Source organism: Manduca sexta, chromosome 1 (genome assembly GCF_014839805.1).
Source record: "Manduca sexta isolate Smith_Timp_Sample1 chromosome 1, JHU_Msex_v1.0, whole genome shotgun sequence".
NCBI lineage: Eukaryota > Metazoa > Arthropoda > Insecta > Lepidoptera > Sphingidae > Manduca > Manduca sexta.
Window position 1 is genome coordinate 365,088 of NC_051115.1, and position 18,025 is coordinate 383,112.

Genomic DNA, 18,025 nt, shown 5'->3' on the forward strand with positions numbered 1-18,025 from the left:
CACACTCGCGCACTATAATATCTCCTGCGTGATCTCCGTTGAGATTGGCCGCCGTGGCTGAAATTCGGCTAGGAGAGATTCATTAATTCAAAAGCAGGTCCGCTAATTTCTCCCCTGCTTACCCCTTCTAAGATAAAAGGCGTAAATATGTTAAATCATGTCAAGTTAATATGGAGAAAGAGAAAAGTATGAATTATAGGTAAAGTCGAGAGTACATGTTTCTCCTACACTTCCCCTCTCGCGCTTTAACAATGACAGAGAGCAGAAAGTACCTAATTGAGCGTACGGAATATTAGGAATGGAATTGGTGAATTCACTCCAGTTTCGACGTACGGGAATTAACGATCAAGCAAGTCAAGTCAGAGTTAGAACTATGTTGCTTTACATTTGGCAACTTTTTTAGAATCTCTAGGGGGGGACAGCTGCCTCTCCCTGCCCCCCCCCCCCCTGGCGATGCCCTTGTGTCAAATGTATATTATAATACCTATATATTTGTTATTTGTTCAAAAAGTTGCAATATATTCTAGTAAAGGCAATATAATCATTTTACATAAAACTGAGTAATTTGTTTTTTTGGAAAACTAAACTTTACACCTCTCTCTATAAAATTCTAAAAATGTCGCCCTTTCAACCCGATATAAAATCCCAATACTCATCTTGATAAACAAAGAAATAGAACAAAAAACGAGTCGAGTCGAATGACTAACTTATACATGGGTCGCATTTAAAAACTCCTCAACCAGTGTACGCCACAGCTGACCTCTAGTAGTTGTCTGTGGTCCATCGTAGAGCACGCACGCGCATTACAACAACAATCATGTGAGTATAGACAAATTTAAATTTGAAATTAGAATTGTTATTTTCACAAATAAAAAAAATAAGTTCATAAACCCAACTTGAAATTGGCATAATGTACAATTACTATAAATAATTTTTTTTCTTCTCTATCTTTGGCAACGCCCGGTTTGCGATTCAGCCAGTGTTAAGTTTATAAATTATAAATACATTAAAAATTAAAAAATAGTTTTCGTAATTCGAAATTGTTTTTGATTACAATTTTATTAATTCATTTATATTTCTAAAGTAAGGTTATTGTAAAAGTTAATCCTTTTAATACATTTTGTATTTAAAATGGTTTTAAAAGTTACTTTTAGATAAATTATTTATCAGTTTATATTTAACAATTGCAATTCATATCTAAATTACATGTTTTACAAAACATCAACTCTATTTTGAAAGTTCACAAACTTGTTTTGCTGTTACGCAACAAACCGGTAAATTGAGATTTGAGAGCAATGAATCATTTAGAACATCTTAGCATATTTTAATTAAGTTACGAAATTAAACTATTAAATATTGTATTTATATCCTTACATAGCAGAGACTAAAATGGTGGTAAAATTCAATGTAATCCACATGATTTCAAACAACCATCGATATATACGTACTAGATTTGGCGTTCCGAACATTCACTGTCATCAACTGAATTGAACTGCAATCCATTCACACTGACTTTAGTATGGTTAATATTGACAGCTTGTGGTTGTGTACGGAGTGGCGCTCATGATATAAGAACTCGAGTCTAAGTGCAAACCTGGATTTGGATAAAAAATATTAGCGAAATAAGTGAAATGATTTGTAGTTCTAGTGGATAAATAGATTATAATAATGACGTTTCGGTTGCCATTTTAGTTCAAATTTTGAACAAATAGTTTTTATGGACGTTCGTGTCTATAGAATATACGTCAATGCAAACAAAGAATTGCGTCCCTGGATGTTAACAAACAACAAAAAAAAATACGATCAACATGTCGATAACAGACGGCATTGCATTTTTTGTTTCTTTTTTATCTCCGTTGGAGATTGTACATTTTATTCTTAACTAGCAACCCGCCCCGGCTTCGCACGGGTGCCATATTCCTCCACTATTTAATGGATTTTATTATACATATAAACCTTCCTTTTGAATCACTCTACCTATTAAAAAAAAACGCATCAAAATCCGTTGCGTAGTTTTAAAGATTTAAGCATACAAAGGTAGGGGCAGAGAAAGCGACTTTGTTTTATACTGTGTAGTGATAATATCAGCTCTGTATTGTATACCGTCCCACTGCACGGGCCTCCTCTACTACTGAAAGGGACTGGGCCTATAAAGTACTAAAAATATAAAATCGATTATAACTATATATATATAAAAATGAATCCCTATTTCCCTTGGTCACGCCATCACGCGTGAACGGCTGGACCGATTTCACTATTTTTTTTATTGTGTTTGTTATTGTCAGGAGAAGGTTCTTATGAAAGAAAACTTAACGAAAATATAAATTTTATACAACTGTCAATTGTTTGAAATAACTGTCAGCGATTGACAGAATGCGCGCTGCAAATTCATAGTTAAGACAGGGCAACGTCTGTCGGGTCAACTAGTATCAAAATAAAACTATGAGTGATTTCTTATATTATACGCGAATATTAGACATAAAAATAAAACTATTTTACGGTTTTTACCGAGGTATTTTTTATAATTTTGTCCCGACGTTTCAAATTGCAGCCTTCACGGCCACGGAGATCTTTGGTCGCCCGAAAAGTCAGTTACAATATCTAATTTTAAAATGTAGGTAGATATTGTTACTGACTTTTCGGATGACCAACACTTCAGTCTCCGTGACCATGAAGGCTGCAGTCTTCGAAATTTCGGAAGAAAATTTAAAAAAACCGCGATAGAATCCGTAAAACAGTTTTATTATGTCTAACATTCGCGTAAACATAAATCATTTTAGTAATATCGCTATTAGTTAGAAATGCTCGTATTTATTTAATCTAAATTCTCAATAGTTATTTACGTAATTATTTCTCGGCTGCTATAGTTTATCTAAGGTTAATATTGTTTATATATTTATTGATAAACAAATCAGGCAAAGTGTGAGATTATTCCGTTTAAGAATGATTATGGACAGAATACTAATTTTTAAACTTTCGAATAAAATAATTATACACACTCCTTTTATCCCGAAAGGGTAGACAGAGGCGCAACTGGTGCACCACTAACCGTGTATATCCCATCTGAAAAAGTAGCCTATGTCCATCAGGATCTCAATCTACCTCCATGCCATATTTCGAGTCGATACAATTTTTTACGTACATATCTGTTGTTACGACAGCGGCGATAGCCTAGTTGTGGAACGGACTGCCGAGACGAATGTCCGCAGGTTCAAAACCCAATACACCTCTGACTTTTCCAAAATTATTTGTGTATTCTTTGTGAATTATCGCTTGCTTTAACGGTGAAGGAAAATATCGTGAGGAAACCTGCATACCTGAGAAGTTCTCTATAGGAATTTCGAAGGTGTGTGAAGTCTACCAATCCGCACTAGGCCAGCGTGGTGGACTAAGGCCTAATCCCTCTCAGTAGTAGAGGAGGCCCGTGCTCAGCAGTGGGCAAGTATATAATACAGGGCTGATATTATAAGCGAGGGACAGGCGAGTGGCTACCAAGGTTTGTTCTGCTGAATCTATAATTAAAGGACGTGGGTTGCGTTTAAACCTGCAAAGCTAAATATAGAAAACAATCCCAACCTGTTTTACTGGATCTAGACTACAATGGGAACGAATCATCGTGATGGCGAGTTTCATGACGCATCAAGTATGATATAATAAACCCATAAGAGGCCGTTCAAGTATTACGTAATGCTATTTTTGAAGATTTTTGAAATGTAACGCGCCATAACATTTTCCTGTACGCCTCTCCTCCAAAAATTATGTAACTCTAAAGTTACAATTTTTTCTAATATTCACAATTATTTTACGCAAAATACCGGAAAGTCGCTAAAATACCTTTGTTATTGTTTTAAAATAAAAAACCAATGTGACATAGGTAACGCTTTGTACGAACTCTCCCGCCCCTGTAACGCATCGTAACATTTTACAAGACAAAAATTGCGTTATATAATACTTGAACGGCCCCTAATGAAAGACCATCAGTAAAAGTGTAGTAAGTGGGGATATCGATCCATCTCTTTCTTTCGCACGCGTTGTAATGCCCGCTGACATCACATGCAAGTACTTCGTCTCTTCTGTTTTTTGACATTCACCCCCACTACCTAATTTCAGTGACTTATAACTTTTGGATTCCACCAGATTTCAATGATTTCTTCTGTTTTAGAAATTATACGACATACATCTATACATACATATCAAACGAAGTCCCCAAAAGCTGTCTGTTTGTGATCGATTTCCTCAAAATCTACTGAACGGATTTTTGTACGGTTTTTACTAAAAGCTAGCGCAATTCCTGAGGTAGGTTTAGGTTAATAGTACATTACGGTTTTATGTAAATTGACTGAAATATAACGATTACTGTTGAAGAGGTCGCTTGGTTGTAAAAAATCTTGTGGGTCAGGATTTTCGCGGGAAAAACTTTGACACACTGATTTTTACGCGAAGCTACGGGCAAAGCTAGTATATCGCACTCATAAAATAATGACCCTATAATTGCCAATTTGTGGGAATCGTCAAACAACCAATTTCTGTTTGCGACCTTTTAGTTTTTTGCCTTTTTTTTCATATTGGTTTCATTTTTTACCTATCTTTAATAAGATCAATTTTATAGCAACTTAAAAAAAGGTAGCTAACAAAAATTCGTTTTTCGATGAATGCCACAAATTAACAATTTTGAAATAGGTCATTATTTTATTAAGAGTGCGATATTACTTTTATAATATAAAAGTTATAAATAAAAATAAGTGACATACCCTATTAAGTATGTCTCCGTAGTTTACAGTATAGGTCAACAATGAATCAGCTGGCTTACTCATTCACTAAGTCATTGTACTACCTTGATTCTGTTGTCAGGAAATACTTACTTCCTTTTACAATGCGGCATTTTGTACGCAATGTGAATCGCAATATATTTCAATAGACACACATCTTTATCCATGGTTAATTCTAATCTACATTAGTATATAAAGCTAAAGAGTTTGTTTGTTTGAACGCGCTAATCTCAGGAACTACTGGTTCGAATTGAAAAGTTCTTTTAGTGTTGGATAGCACATTTATCGAGGATGACTATAGGTTATATGTCATCACGCTATGACCAATAGGAGCGGAGCAGTAATGATAAATGTTGTAAAAACGGGGAAAAATCATTAGTTTTGTGAGCTTCCGTTGCGTGCGCTGCGTAAACGTTAAAGTTATGCAAATGTATGACGAGATTGTTCCTGTTAAAAAGTTCAAAAATATATTATAAAACAAAGTCCCCCGCTACATCTGTTTACCTGAACGCGTTAAACTCAAAATCTACCCAACGGATTTCGATGATATCTGGTATGGAGATAGTTTGGGACCCTGGAAGAACACGGGAAAAAATATAGCGTGACTATAACGCTGTAGTACGGATTAGTAGACTTCACACACCCTCAATACTCCTATAGATATACCTATACCTCCTATACCTTCTCAGGTATAGGTTTTTTCACGATGTTTTCCTTCACCGTTAAAGCAAGCGATAATTCACAAATACACACATAATTTTAGAAAAAATCAGAGGCGTGCCATTGGGATTTGAACCTGCGGACATTCGTCTCGGCAGTCTGTTCTACAACCAACTAGGCTATCACCGCTCATAGTTAATACTAAACAAAATAATCTAAGTAATTCCATTACATAGTCAAATAACCCATTGCCTCTTGTTTCAGAATGAAGTTGGTCCTGTGTGCCCTCTCGGCACTGTTCCTGTGCGCGTACGCACGCTCCACCACTTACCAGCAGCCGATATCGCCGCAAATCACATCTCTTACTGATAAGGTACCATATAAAAAAAACTTTATTAAAATTAAACTACTTTTCGGATTCTGTCGCGGTTTTTATATTTTAGTTTTCTCCTGACATTTCGAAGACTTAGCAGCCTTCATGGTTACGGGGGAACTGCAAAGTCCATGAAGGCTGCAAAGTCTTCGAAACGTCGGGAGAAAACTAAAATAGAAAAAACCGCGACCCGAAAAGTAGTTTAATTTTAATGTCTAAAATTCGTGTAAACATAAGAAATCAAAACACTTTATTTTTTGTCCAAGGATTACGAGCGCCTAAATCCATCACCAAAAAGCCATGTGTGTTTGTAGGAAAACCTCATTCTTTAATATCATTGTGACAAAATTCATCCATGAATTGCGAATTTTAGTCAATAAATTCGGTTTTAATTTTCTGATTTTTTTATCATTTTGTAGATACTGCGAATGCGGTGTGAAAGTGTATTTCTAACTAACACTATGATGTTGCCCCGAAAAATTCTCTAGGGTAATAGTAATGGCATTAGGGCGCGTAAAATTAAAATTACTTTTTATTAATATTCATTTTGTTCGAAACTTAAACTATTTTATTTTACATCTACGGCTCAAGGAACCTATTATAAAGTGTTATATCTACTTAGAAAAGTAAGTGGTTTCATTTAGTAACGCAATATCAAAATGACCCTGTACAAAATGTTGTTTTCCTAATCCTTCATTACGAGGTCAGAAGCAGCAGTCAGACAATACGAACTATACAAGGACTAGCGAACCTTCAATGATTAATTTGCCAAATAAGAAAAAATTAAATAAGTCATGTAAGATGCTATCCAGGGCCGGTTTTATCTATCCAAATGCTCCTTTTAGCGATTTTTAATGACCCAACCAATGACGTTTTACAAATAGACGCGTCATAGGCTAACAATATTGCACATAAAAACAGCGCAGTATTTACTATAGGCACATACTTGTACAGCCCTAGCAGCTCGCATTGATACGGCCCGAGCGTCGACCGCCGCGCCGTGGCCATCTAGTTTATTGGTCTCCGATCGCCATGACAGTCGAATAAAATGCATTTATTAGTTAAAAAATAAGTTACATAGTGTATACTTATAACTAACGTATGAAATGAAACATTTTATCCATTCGCAGTTGGAGTATAATTTGTACATCGTCTAAAAACACAGGCAGGCATTTTATTTATAAAAATACTAAAAGTTAGTAAGCCGACTAGCCGCGACAGTGGTTGGAGGTTGACTAAGTGAATGTCGGGCAATTACCTTGCTTTCGTCTTGCCAGTATTGAGCTCGGACAACGTATCTGTCATAAAAACATCTTAGGACAACTATGTTTTTATTTACAATATTCGTGCACGAATTATTTTTTCTCATACCACCACTGGCATGCGTGTTCGCCCTACACCACGCATTGATATTATTCAACAGATCACAAAATCCGAAAATAACTCCGACACACAACACGAAACAGGAAACACGTAACAGACTTAATAAAATGTTCTATGATGTTAATTTACTACGAACTACGTAAACCAGGTTGAAATACAAAGTCAAGGCCTTTGTCTATCTAGTTATAGATGTGTGTAGATTGTGAGCTGAGCACGGGGAAATGATCCTTCTGCACCTGATGGTAAACGGGGTCCAATAGAATGTCGACTGACGAGAGATAATTACCCCACAGTCGACACAATTATGCCTTTTGGATTCGTATATACAGTACATACGTGGGACACTATGGCGGGTTTTAACACCTTGTGTACGGTCGCTATCCGGGCGGATATAATATAGGGTCATTTTGACATCGCGTTACTAAATGAAACCACATACTTATTATCTACTTGGAAATAACACTACAATAAGTTACTTGAGCCGTAGATGTAAAATAACAAAGTGTAAGTTTCGAAGAAAATAAATATTAATAAAAAGTCATTTTAATTTTACGCGCTCTTAAGCCACTACTACTACTATGAGAGAATTCGTCGCAGCGTTATCAAACTTTCAGTCAGAAATACACTCACACACGCCATATTCACACTAAACTGCAAAATGATAAAAAATCGGAAAACTATTACCATGATTTTTGGTGAAAATATTCGTTATTAATGGATGATTTTTGGCACAATGTCAGCAAAGGTAAATAAGTATGTGGTTTCATTAAGTAACGCTATATCAAAATGACCCTTATATCCTACCAGTAATAACTGTATTTCAGATACAAAATGAAAATACGTATTTTATATGTGTATTATACCGGCGCCACACACAGAAAAATATTTGAACAAAGACTTTGCCACACATTTGAACACAGTTACAGACACTGTCCAAATTTAAATTTTCATGGCTCGTACTATTAATAATAATATCAGCCCTGTATTATATACTGTCCCACTGCTGGGCACGGGCCTCCTCTACTACTGAGAGGGATGAGGCCTTAGTCCACCACGCTGGCCTAGTGCGGGTTGGTAGACTTCACACACCTTCGAAATTCCTATAGAGAACTTCTCAGATGTGCAGGTTTCCTCACGATGTTCTCCTTCACCGTTAAAGCGAACGATAAATTCACAAAGAATACACACATGATTTTAAAAAAGTCAGAGGTGTGTGCCCTTGGGATTTGAACCTGTGGACATTTGTCTCGGCAGTCCGTTCCACACCCAACTAGGCTATCGCCGCTTTCAACTTACTTTTAGGTTTCCGTATAATCGGTTCTCCAACCAACTCAATAACTGAACGCTTTGATGTGTGGTCGAAAAACCGATACCGAATGGCAAATACGCAAACATTTAAACAAACAAATACGCAAATACCCGTGCCACATATGAGTTCAAACAAGTGTTCAAATAATTGTTAAAATATTTTTGCTATGTATGGCATATACAAATACTTGTATGTCAATAAATCAGATCTCTGCGTGGCGTAGTGTAATAACAAATTGGCAGTGACTAGGCGTCATGATTTACAAACTCTTATAAAGAACGCAGTCTAGTTGATGTAACTAATACCCCACATAATCCTCAAGTGGATTTTAAAATCAAAACAACTAAGCTTGATTATTTACGACGTGATAATCTCTAATGCGGAATATAAATTGACTCTTGACGCTGGCCAGATGTTAGAACTAGTTTCGAGCATTGGTTTTATTTTATTTCTATGGTACAAAAACAACATATAGTATTTAAATTAAACTATTTTACAGATTTTTTCCCGGTTTTAATATTCTCCTTTTCTCCCAACGTTTCGAAGACTTTGCAGCCTTCATGGTCACGGGGGGGACTGGAGTATTAAAACCGCGATAAAATTCGTAAAATAGTTTAATTTAAATGTCTAACATTCGCGTAAACTTAAGAAATAACATATAGTATATATTAACAAAATTAAAGCTTTTTAAGACATAAACCATTAATGGCTGATATATATGCCCATTACAACAACAAAATAAATATAAATAAAAAGTAATTTTAATTTTACGCGCCCTAAACCCGCTACTACTTCTCTAAGAGAATTCATCGCAGCAACATTATACTTTCAGTCTAAAATACACTCACACACGCCATATTCGCATTAAACTACAAAATTATCAAAGAATCAGAAAACTAAAACCAGGATTTTTGGTGAAAATATATGTTATTAATGGATGATTTTTTGCACAATGTCAGAAAAAGTGAAGACGAGTATGTGGTTTCATTTAGTAACGCGGTGTCAAAATAACCCTGTATATTTTATCAAATACATATTTTGTCTAAATGTGTGCGGAGTGGGCCTCATACTTTGAGCTTTAATGTGGGCAGCATAAATAGCTTTTTGTCCATTCCTGTATCGGAAGAGGAAAAGGCTTTATTAAAAAAATATTTTGATTTTATCAAAATTTAGTAGGCACATGGGTAAATGTGGACGTACGGAGCGGCATAGTCGAAATAACTTGAAATAACGACCAAGCTCCTTAAATAAAGATGTAAAAAGAAAGAAAAAAAGTCGCGCGGGTATTTGCATATGCTAAACCATAATAAAACCTCTGTGGTCAATACTTCCCATTGTCATTTTTATTGTGATTTGTTCCGGACAGGTTGCACATGCAGCCCCTTGCACCTCACAGTGGGGTCATTTGCCGCGCAAGTTTAAAAAAACTAAATAAAATACAGTCCAAGGAACCCAGATTCTAACAGCCTATAATAAACTGCTAGATAGTTATGAAAATAAACAGACAAACTATTTACGATTTGAAACTCAAAGAAATCAAGATTCATTAACAAATCTTTTAAAAGCTACATTAATACTGCCAGTGGTTTTACTTTGATTTAGATGCCAATACGATTAGGCGAAGTTCTTAAATTATATACAGCGAGCATTGGGAAGATTGTCATAAAAAAAATCGCTCGTGCGATGGTTCAATCTACCGTGAAATAGCAAAACACCTATGTAAATACTTCATATTTTTCCTGTAAATAATAAATTTATAATAAAAATAAAAGCGGCGATAGCCTAGTTGGTTGTGGAACGGACTGCCGAGACGAATGTCCGCAGGTTCAAATCCCAAGGGCACACACATCTGACTTTTCTAAAAAAAAATGTGTGTATTCTTTGTGAATTATCGCTTGCTTTAACGGTCAAGGAAAACATCGTGAGGAAACCTGCACACCTGAAAAGTTCTCTATAGGAATTTTCGAGGGTGTGTGAAGTCTACCAACCAGCAGTAGGCTATCCTGGTGGACTGAGGCCTATTCCCTCTCAGTAGTAGAGGAGGTCCGTGCCCAACAGTGGGACAGTATATAATACAGGGCTCATAATATATTATAAATAATAAATATATTATTAACCAACTTTAAAAATAGTGGGTTCCCAAATTGATGTGTATTTTATTCAATGTTTGTTACTTTAGAACTCAGTCATTTATGTAATTAGTAACGCAATGTCTAAATTACCCTGTATATATGGGAATAAAGATTTACAACCTTATTCATAGACGTTTTTTATCTAAGAACGGAGTAAAGCTGTGATAACAAGTCTGTTTCTTATTTTTATCTCAATATTAGCCAATCACAACGGCCCTATGTCTACGCACTGCGAATGCTGCCATGCCGTCAGCACTGAGAAACAGACTTGTTATCACAGCAATGCTCCGACCTTAGATAAAAAAACGTCTATGAATACGGGCGGTAATGTATCTATATATACAATGAATGTATCTATATATAAAAAAGAAACCCTATTTCCCTTGGTCATGCCATCACGCGTGAACGGCTGGACCGACTTCACTATTATATTTTTGTTGTGTGGTATTGTCAGGAGAAGGTTCTTATGTAAGGAAAAATTCAAAAAAATGTGCGGAAAATTATAAAATTTAAGAAAACTTAACGAAAAAATTAATTTTATATAACTGTCAATTGCTTGAAATATCTGTCAGCGATTGACAGAATGCACGCTGCAAATTCACAGTTAAGACAGGACAACGTCTGTCGAGCCAGCTAGTTAATCAATAAAACAACCATATAAACTTACACGTATATTTAATGCTGACCGTGGAATCCTCACCCAAATAAAGCCATGACACATTTATCATAATTCTATTATCCCCATGGGGTGCGGTATGGGGCGGCTACATTTATCGATCGGCCATTCGACCTTTCAAACAAGGTCGCGTAGTCAAAGGTCTAATAAAATAGACTAATGAAATAGCCCCAAACGAATGTACAGATAGAAAAACGATATCGCCGGTCAGCAGGCTAAATAACGTAAGTAATATAAAAAAAGTGACACTACCTTCAAAAAACTTAGAAAAACGTGATAAAATGCAAAGTGAATAAAGTCATCTACAAAAGATTTTCTTTTTTGCAAAATATCATTGAAATAAGACATAGCATTCCTTTTTTCACAGTTTTTCCTACGTTTATTAATGTTGATACGTAAATCTAAATTGCAACAAGTAAATGCGACTAAGTAACGTTGAACACATTGACGCGCGGGCGCGACATCTTCGGCGCAAGTACAAACGCTCATCTGCCAGCTGACCCGCGCTTCACCGTAAAGTACAACTTATAAAATGCTATCTTTATTACACTTTATTTGTTTTACATTTTTTTTTATTTTTGATTTTACAATATGCATGGTACAGAACACAATCATTATGAACAATACTAAGCGCTAAATTGAATTACTGTATAACATATATACATGGCTCCTAAGAAAACTATCGTATCTGGAGAAATACTTTTTGGTATTACGTTATCTACGTACTGTTTACTGCCAAACTCATTTAAGGTTATAGCTTAAGGTCTATTTCATACGTTTTGTTTCACCTTTAATCTGTAATTGATTAGTAAGATTCAAGTTAGTGATTAGTTTGAAGAAAACGTAAAATATTATGCATGGATATTTCGGCCTTTAAAATTTAATACGACGAAATTTTAAAGGCCGAAATATCCATGCATATTAATTATTTTACGTTTTTCTTTCAACTACGAGAACTAATCACTAACTAGACGTGAATTTAAATTCTTTACTTGTCAATACTTGTTTAGTTACCCAGATTAAAGGTGAAACAAAATGTATGAAAAATGGACCTTAAGCTATAAGCTTAATGAAAAAATCAGTAAACGACAAAAAACTTCATTAAAAATAATTTACTAACTTTCTTAATGGGTTTGGTAGTAAACAGTGCGTACATAACATGCGTGCATATTTTCTGATACAATAGTTTACTTTGGAGCCATTGAGTATGTAACTAATTATTAGTCAGGTTGTCATCTTCTTATATGTTGATATATTTAATTTAACGATTTCTTTTTATTTATACACTTTATATACAATGCCTCCAAATTCAGTCATGGGTAATTATTATCTGTTTGTTGCAGGATGCCAGAAGTAAAGCGAGAGTGCATCCCGCTTTCGCCAATGCTGGACGTCAGGCAGGAGTAGAGGTCTGGAGGATCGAGGTGAGTTTAACTCAATATTGATGTAAAATTCCAGTTTGCTGTTACGTTACATATGGAGGGTTTCCTTCGAGGTGAGTTTAAATCAAAACTGAATCAAATCAGTTTGCTGGAATCAAATTAGATTGCCGTTGCGTTGCGTGTATTTCTGGAAGGCCAAACTACCTTCAGAAAAAGGAGGAGGTTTTCCATGCGACTGCATTTTATTTATTAAATTGAACATTAAAATTGTTAGTTATAATAATATCAGCCCTGCATTACATACTGTCCCACTGTTGAGCATGGGCCTCTACTACTGAGAGGGATTAGGCCTTAGTCCACCACGCTGGCCTAGTGCGGATTGGTAGACTTCACACACCTTCGAAATTCCTATAGAGAACTTCTCATATGTGCAGGTTTCCTCACCATGTTTTCCTTCACCGTTAAAGCGAACGATAAATTCACAAAGATTACACACATGATTTTTAGAAAAGTCAGAGGAGTGTGCCCTTGGGATTTGTACCTGCGGACATTCGTCTTGGCAGACCGTTCCACACCCAACTAGGCATCGCCGGTTATCGAAGGTGTATGAATTCTACCAATTGTTAGTTAATCTAGATAAATATATGAACAAACAAAAACAATGTTTATTTTAGGCACCGACTCTAAAATTGGTAACCAGTATTGCCGTGCTAAGCTCAAAAGGGGTATCTCAAAAAATCAAGATCTTGATTTTGATCGTCAGATAGCTTAAAGAAATACCCATCCAATGAACTTAACTAAATAACGGTATCTTGTTTAGAACTTGTTAAAAAACCTTAAAAGAGTTTTTCTGTCTCAGTTTTACATACATACAACTATAAAACTATATTTACAAAACTCCGATTATCTCGAAATAAGGTTTTCCTGACATACCTCTTTTGCGCTTAGCACGGCAGGGTTGTTCCGTGATTTCGTGCAAATTTCATCGATCCGCAGCATTTTAAAAAAATGACAAATATCAAGAATTTTATTCAAAAAATCAAATGTAGACTCCCTCTGTAATGGTATACAAAGGAAGGCACTTTTCTATCGTGTTTAGATGTGGAGATATCGCCGCTGGAAAAATCTGCAGTGGATGGTAATAAACTTTAAAAAGAATGTAATGAAATAGCCTAGGAAGGTAATAAAATAGGGAAGATGGTAATGTAAAACAGATACAAATTAATTTAAAAAAAAAATCAAATGTATTTTTTGTAATAATCAGTATTTTATTTATTGAGATTCAACGTTTACAATATTAATTATAGTTCTCACAGCAATTATCTCTTACAATATTGTCAAAATCGTCAGAAAGTAAAATCAGCACCAAAATATCCATATAAATCAACTATAAAAATAATTAAAAAAAAAAATCTTTGGATAGAAGTTTTAAACAATTATTATGATTAATCATTATTGGCCTGTTACATCTATTAAGATGATTTAAACAGCGTCAACAATTGGAGGTTTTGATACATTTTCTTTGATGGCTGTAAAGATTCAACACGTGAAGGGCAAATCCGGCCACATGACGTACAGATGTTACTATCAGAGTTTGCCCAGGATGATAAGGGGTTGCTAACGCTTTCGTGTCATTTTGCGTGTTTCTCGGATAGGTCTTTAAATCAGGAATTATCGTGTTCGGTTACGCCATCAAAGATAGCTTTTCGCCAGACGGCGCGATCTTCAGCTAAACTTTCCCCGCTCTTCCAGATAATATCAAAGGTGATCATAGTGCCCTAGCCAACGCAGCCGTCTTTTTTTCAAAAGTGTAGCTATTTTAGGCAGCTGTGCAGACTTCAGTATCGCCTCATTGGTGATATTGTCCCTCCATGTTATGCCTAAGATGCGCCGAAGATAGCGCATGTGAAACGTATTAAATTTTCGCTCCTGTTTGACTTACGATATCTAGGTTTCAACTCCATACAAGAGTATGCTTAATATGCAAGTCGTCGATTCAAGGTAGCAGAAACTTCCAAAGTTTTCCAAAGGTATACCACTCAACAGGATAATTGGTGTGATTGTGCATCCTTGCTTCATTACAACGATCTTCTTTGCGTTGATAGACATTGAAAGCAGTACACATGCCTTAGCAAACTTGTCCATGATTTTCTGGAGCTCTTCTTGTGAGGTAGCGACAAGAGCTGCATCATCTGCAAACAAGAGGCAGTCTGCTAACAAATCCTCGCGATGACACTTGGATAAGAACAGAGAAACATTGTATAATTCGCCATCATGTCTTGTGTGCAAATGTATTCCCTGTTTGGCATCCTCAAAAGCAACTTTAATCAGAAGCGAGAAGAAAATGCCAAACAGTGTAGGTGCCAGAACGCAACTATGTCATACACCCCTGCGCATATCGAATGGTGATGAAAGCTGACTGTTAAAAACGACCGAACCTTTCATGTCTTGGTGTAAATTTTTGGTCAAGTACAGAATCTTAGACAGGCGTCCTACTTTCTCTACAGCATACAGGCCTTCTCTGCTCACGGTGTCGAAGACTTTATTCAGATCAACGAAACTGATTGTGAAGATTATATCAATAGTGGATATTTGGGCACATCTTTACTAATATTATACGAGCAAAAAGTTTACCAACGATGCTTAACAAGGATATACCGCGGTAATTGTTACAGTGTGGCACGTATACTTTCTTCCGATACTTTACTCTCAACTTGTAAATGATAGGTTGAGTGCACTGCACTTTTAGGAGTTCTGCAGGAATTCCATCGTTTCCAGGGCTCTTTTGAGCAGTTTAATAGCATTTTGAAATTCTTGTATTCGTGTGTAGGTGGTTCATCGAGTTCGTTTAAGGTAGCCAATATCGGTATGGAGTCTATTGCTTCTAGTTGAATATCCACGGATCGAGAATATAAGTTCAAATATTGTTCTACACATCGTGAGAGCTGGCGATCAACACTGCTGATAAGGGTTACTTATCGATCTTAAGATGGTTGTAACGCATTCGTCTTATTACATTTGTGGCTCACGACTGTTGGGGAACTTTACTACTGCTTGGAGTTAGTTAGTTGCTTAGTTACTTCTATTATTTTTAACGGGTCTGCTCTCTGTATAATAGAATCAGCCATACTAGAAGCGGAGTTTTCTACCAGTACCATCTCAATACTTTTCTTTTCTAATTTCCTTTTTAAATAATTTTCTGTATTTTCTCTGACCTTTGTGCTCTGGGAGTCATTTCCTTAATACTGCAAATCTTATTATTAGCTTTTCTGGCCAAATATCTTGTTCTTTCTTTCTATTTTTGGATGGCATATAGTTCAGGGATCCTTTTAATTGGTGTGTATTTTTTAGATTTGTGAAGTCGGTCCATCTTCGTCATTTTGCGCTGAACTTTAAAAAATATAAATCTTTCTTGTTAATTTTCAATGTATATTTTATTTTTATTACAAAGCCTAAAAAATGCAATGTATCTATTAAAAGTAAATAATTAAAAAAAAATCATTCACTTCTAACATCGTTCATTACCATCCACGAAAAAAATGGATGGGATGGATGGAAATGCAAAGGAGATAAATGAGAATTGTAAAGAATTACCTACATAGCTTTTACTTATACTTAGTAACTGATTCAGAATTATATGGGATTATAATCTATGAAGTAGGCTTAACTCATAAAAATTATAATAACTGTAAATGCAACATACCTTTTCAAATTCGACGGAATGTGATGAAATAATATTTGGACGAAAGGCTCTTGAAGGCACGAAGAATGTATATAATTTCAAAAGCGAGGGAGACACGTGCACTTGGCTTTGCTGACGAGGCTAACTGACCAGTACGAACAGTTTGCGTCATGACTCACGGGTAGGGATTTATAAACGCGCATTAGAATGGAACGATTTTGACTCTGGAAGGTGATGATTTTTTTTACGTGACAAAATTTAAAGTCCTTTTTTTAATAATTTATAATATGTTTATAATTTTACAAATATTACTAATGAATTAGTAAGGATTTAAACAAATGGATTATCGAAGAATTGGAAATTAGCTAGTCAACAAAAAAATAATAAACATGTAAAATGCAACTTTGTCACTGATTGGACACAGAGTGTAATGAGATTTTTGGGAGTTAAACTATAATAATTTGAAAATAAACTAAAAATTCTAACGTTTGAATGATACTCCTTTTAAGTACTTGATTTGTTGCCCATTCGAATATAATTCTGTTAAATGCAGGTATTTCTTCATGGGTTAATTTGGCTGGAAATGTAATTTGCACGAAATGGCGGAATGACCCGGCAGTATATAGGTAATGTTAAATTATTTTTGGTTTTTGAAGGTGGTATAATTTATTGTTAAAAAGTTTTTTGTAATACCATAACAAATCTCTTTTAAAGACAGCGTGCCTATAACCCTTCTAAATACTACGTCTAAATTAACAAGTTTTTGGAGCAATATATTACGCGAGACGCTGGTCTTTCATATGTGAGAGTTCGCCTGGGTATACCACCGTAATGTCTATTTCTGCTGCCAAGCAGCAGTGTATAGTCACTGTTATGTTCCGGTATGAAGAACATTATAGCTAGTGTAACTATTGGACATAAGACTTAAAATCTCATGTCTCAGGCCAGCGCAGTGGAATACCAAACAATACTTTGTCAAAGTGTAGGATGGTGTTTTTACTGTTAATTGGCGGTCGTATCGCTTACAATCAAGCGAACGGCAAGCTCATGTCATTCAAAACAATAACAAAATCAGAAACCAACTCAAGTTCGTTTAAATACATACTATTAGTAAATAAAACTGCCTCTCATTCAAAGCAATGATAAAAAAGAAACCAAGTGAAGTTCGTATACATATTATTGAGTTGAACTGCCTCAAACTGGAACAGTTAATTCTCAATGAGTCAGCGCTTGATAAGATCTATTATTATCGCAAGGTCATGTGTGTACTACGCGATGTTGCCAGTTAAATATCATTACAGTAAAAGGACCATATAGTTAGTTATAGACCGAACATCCGGGCCAAATTTTTGCTCCATAACTTATTACCAGGTAATAAGTCGCCGTCTTATTTGAAATGTCCGTCAAGATGTCACAGCGTCCTTAGATATTAATACAAAAACAATATATAAACAAAAAATATGCGCATTAAAAAGTGCAAATCATGATATGAAAAAAATTAAAACATTTTACAGTGGTGTTTTGCTATTTCATAGTAGTTTGAACCATTGCATGAGCGTAAAATTTTCGTATGACAATCTTCTCAATGTCCGCTCTATATAATCTTAGAACTTTTTGGTAAAGGCCAAAATTTGCTATCAACATGAGCATGAGATAATC

At 35.4% G+C, this 18,025-nt stretch overlaps 1 protein-coding gene and 1 long non-coding RNA gene across 3 annotated transcripts in view; one reads left to right on the forward strand and one right to left on the reverse strand.

Annotated features, from left to right (window-relative positions):
- The first annotated feature begins 714 nt into the window (after positions 1 to 714).
- Positions 715 to 18,025, forward strand: part of LOC115451348 (gelsolin) — a 28,315-nt gene continuing 11,004 nt past the window's right edge. For both annotated transcript variants that reach the window (XM_037447392.1, XM_037447398.1), the window contains exons 1-3: positions 715 to 819; positions 5,694 to 5,802; positions 12,646 to 12,726. In XM_037447392.1, coding sequence (XP_037303289.1) covers positions 5,695 to 5,802; positions 12,646 to 12,726 — 189 coding nt within the window. In that variant the 5' untranslated portion in view covers positions 715 to 819; position 5,694. The remainder of the gene's footprint in view (positions 820 to 5,693; positions 5,803 to 12,645; positions 12,727 to 18,025) is intronic.
- On the reverse strand, positions 15,488 to 16,791 carry LOC119193755. Its single transcript, XR_005114032.1, has 2 exons — positions 16,388 to 16,791; positions 15,488 to 16,074 (listed from the first exon to the last, which is right to left on the reverse strand). It is a non-coding gene; the product is annotated as an uncharacterized LOC119193755 (long non-coding RNA).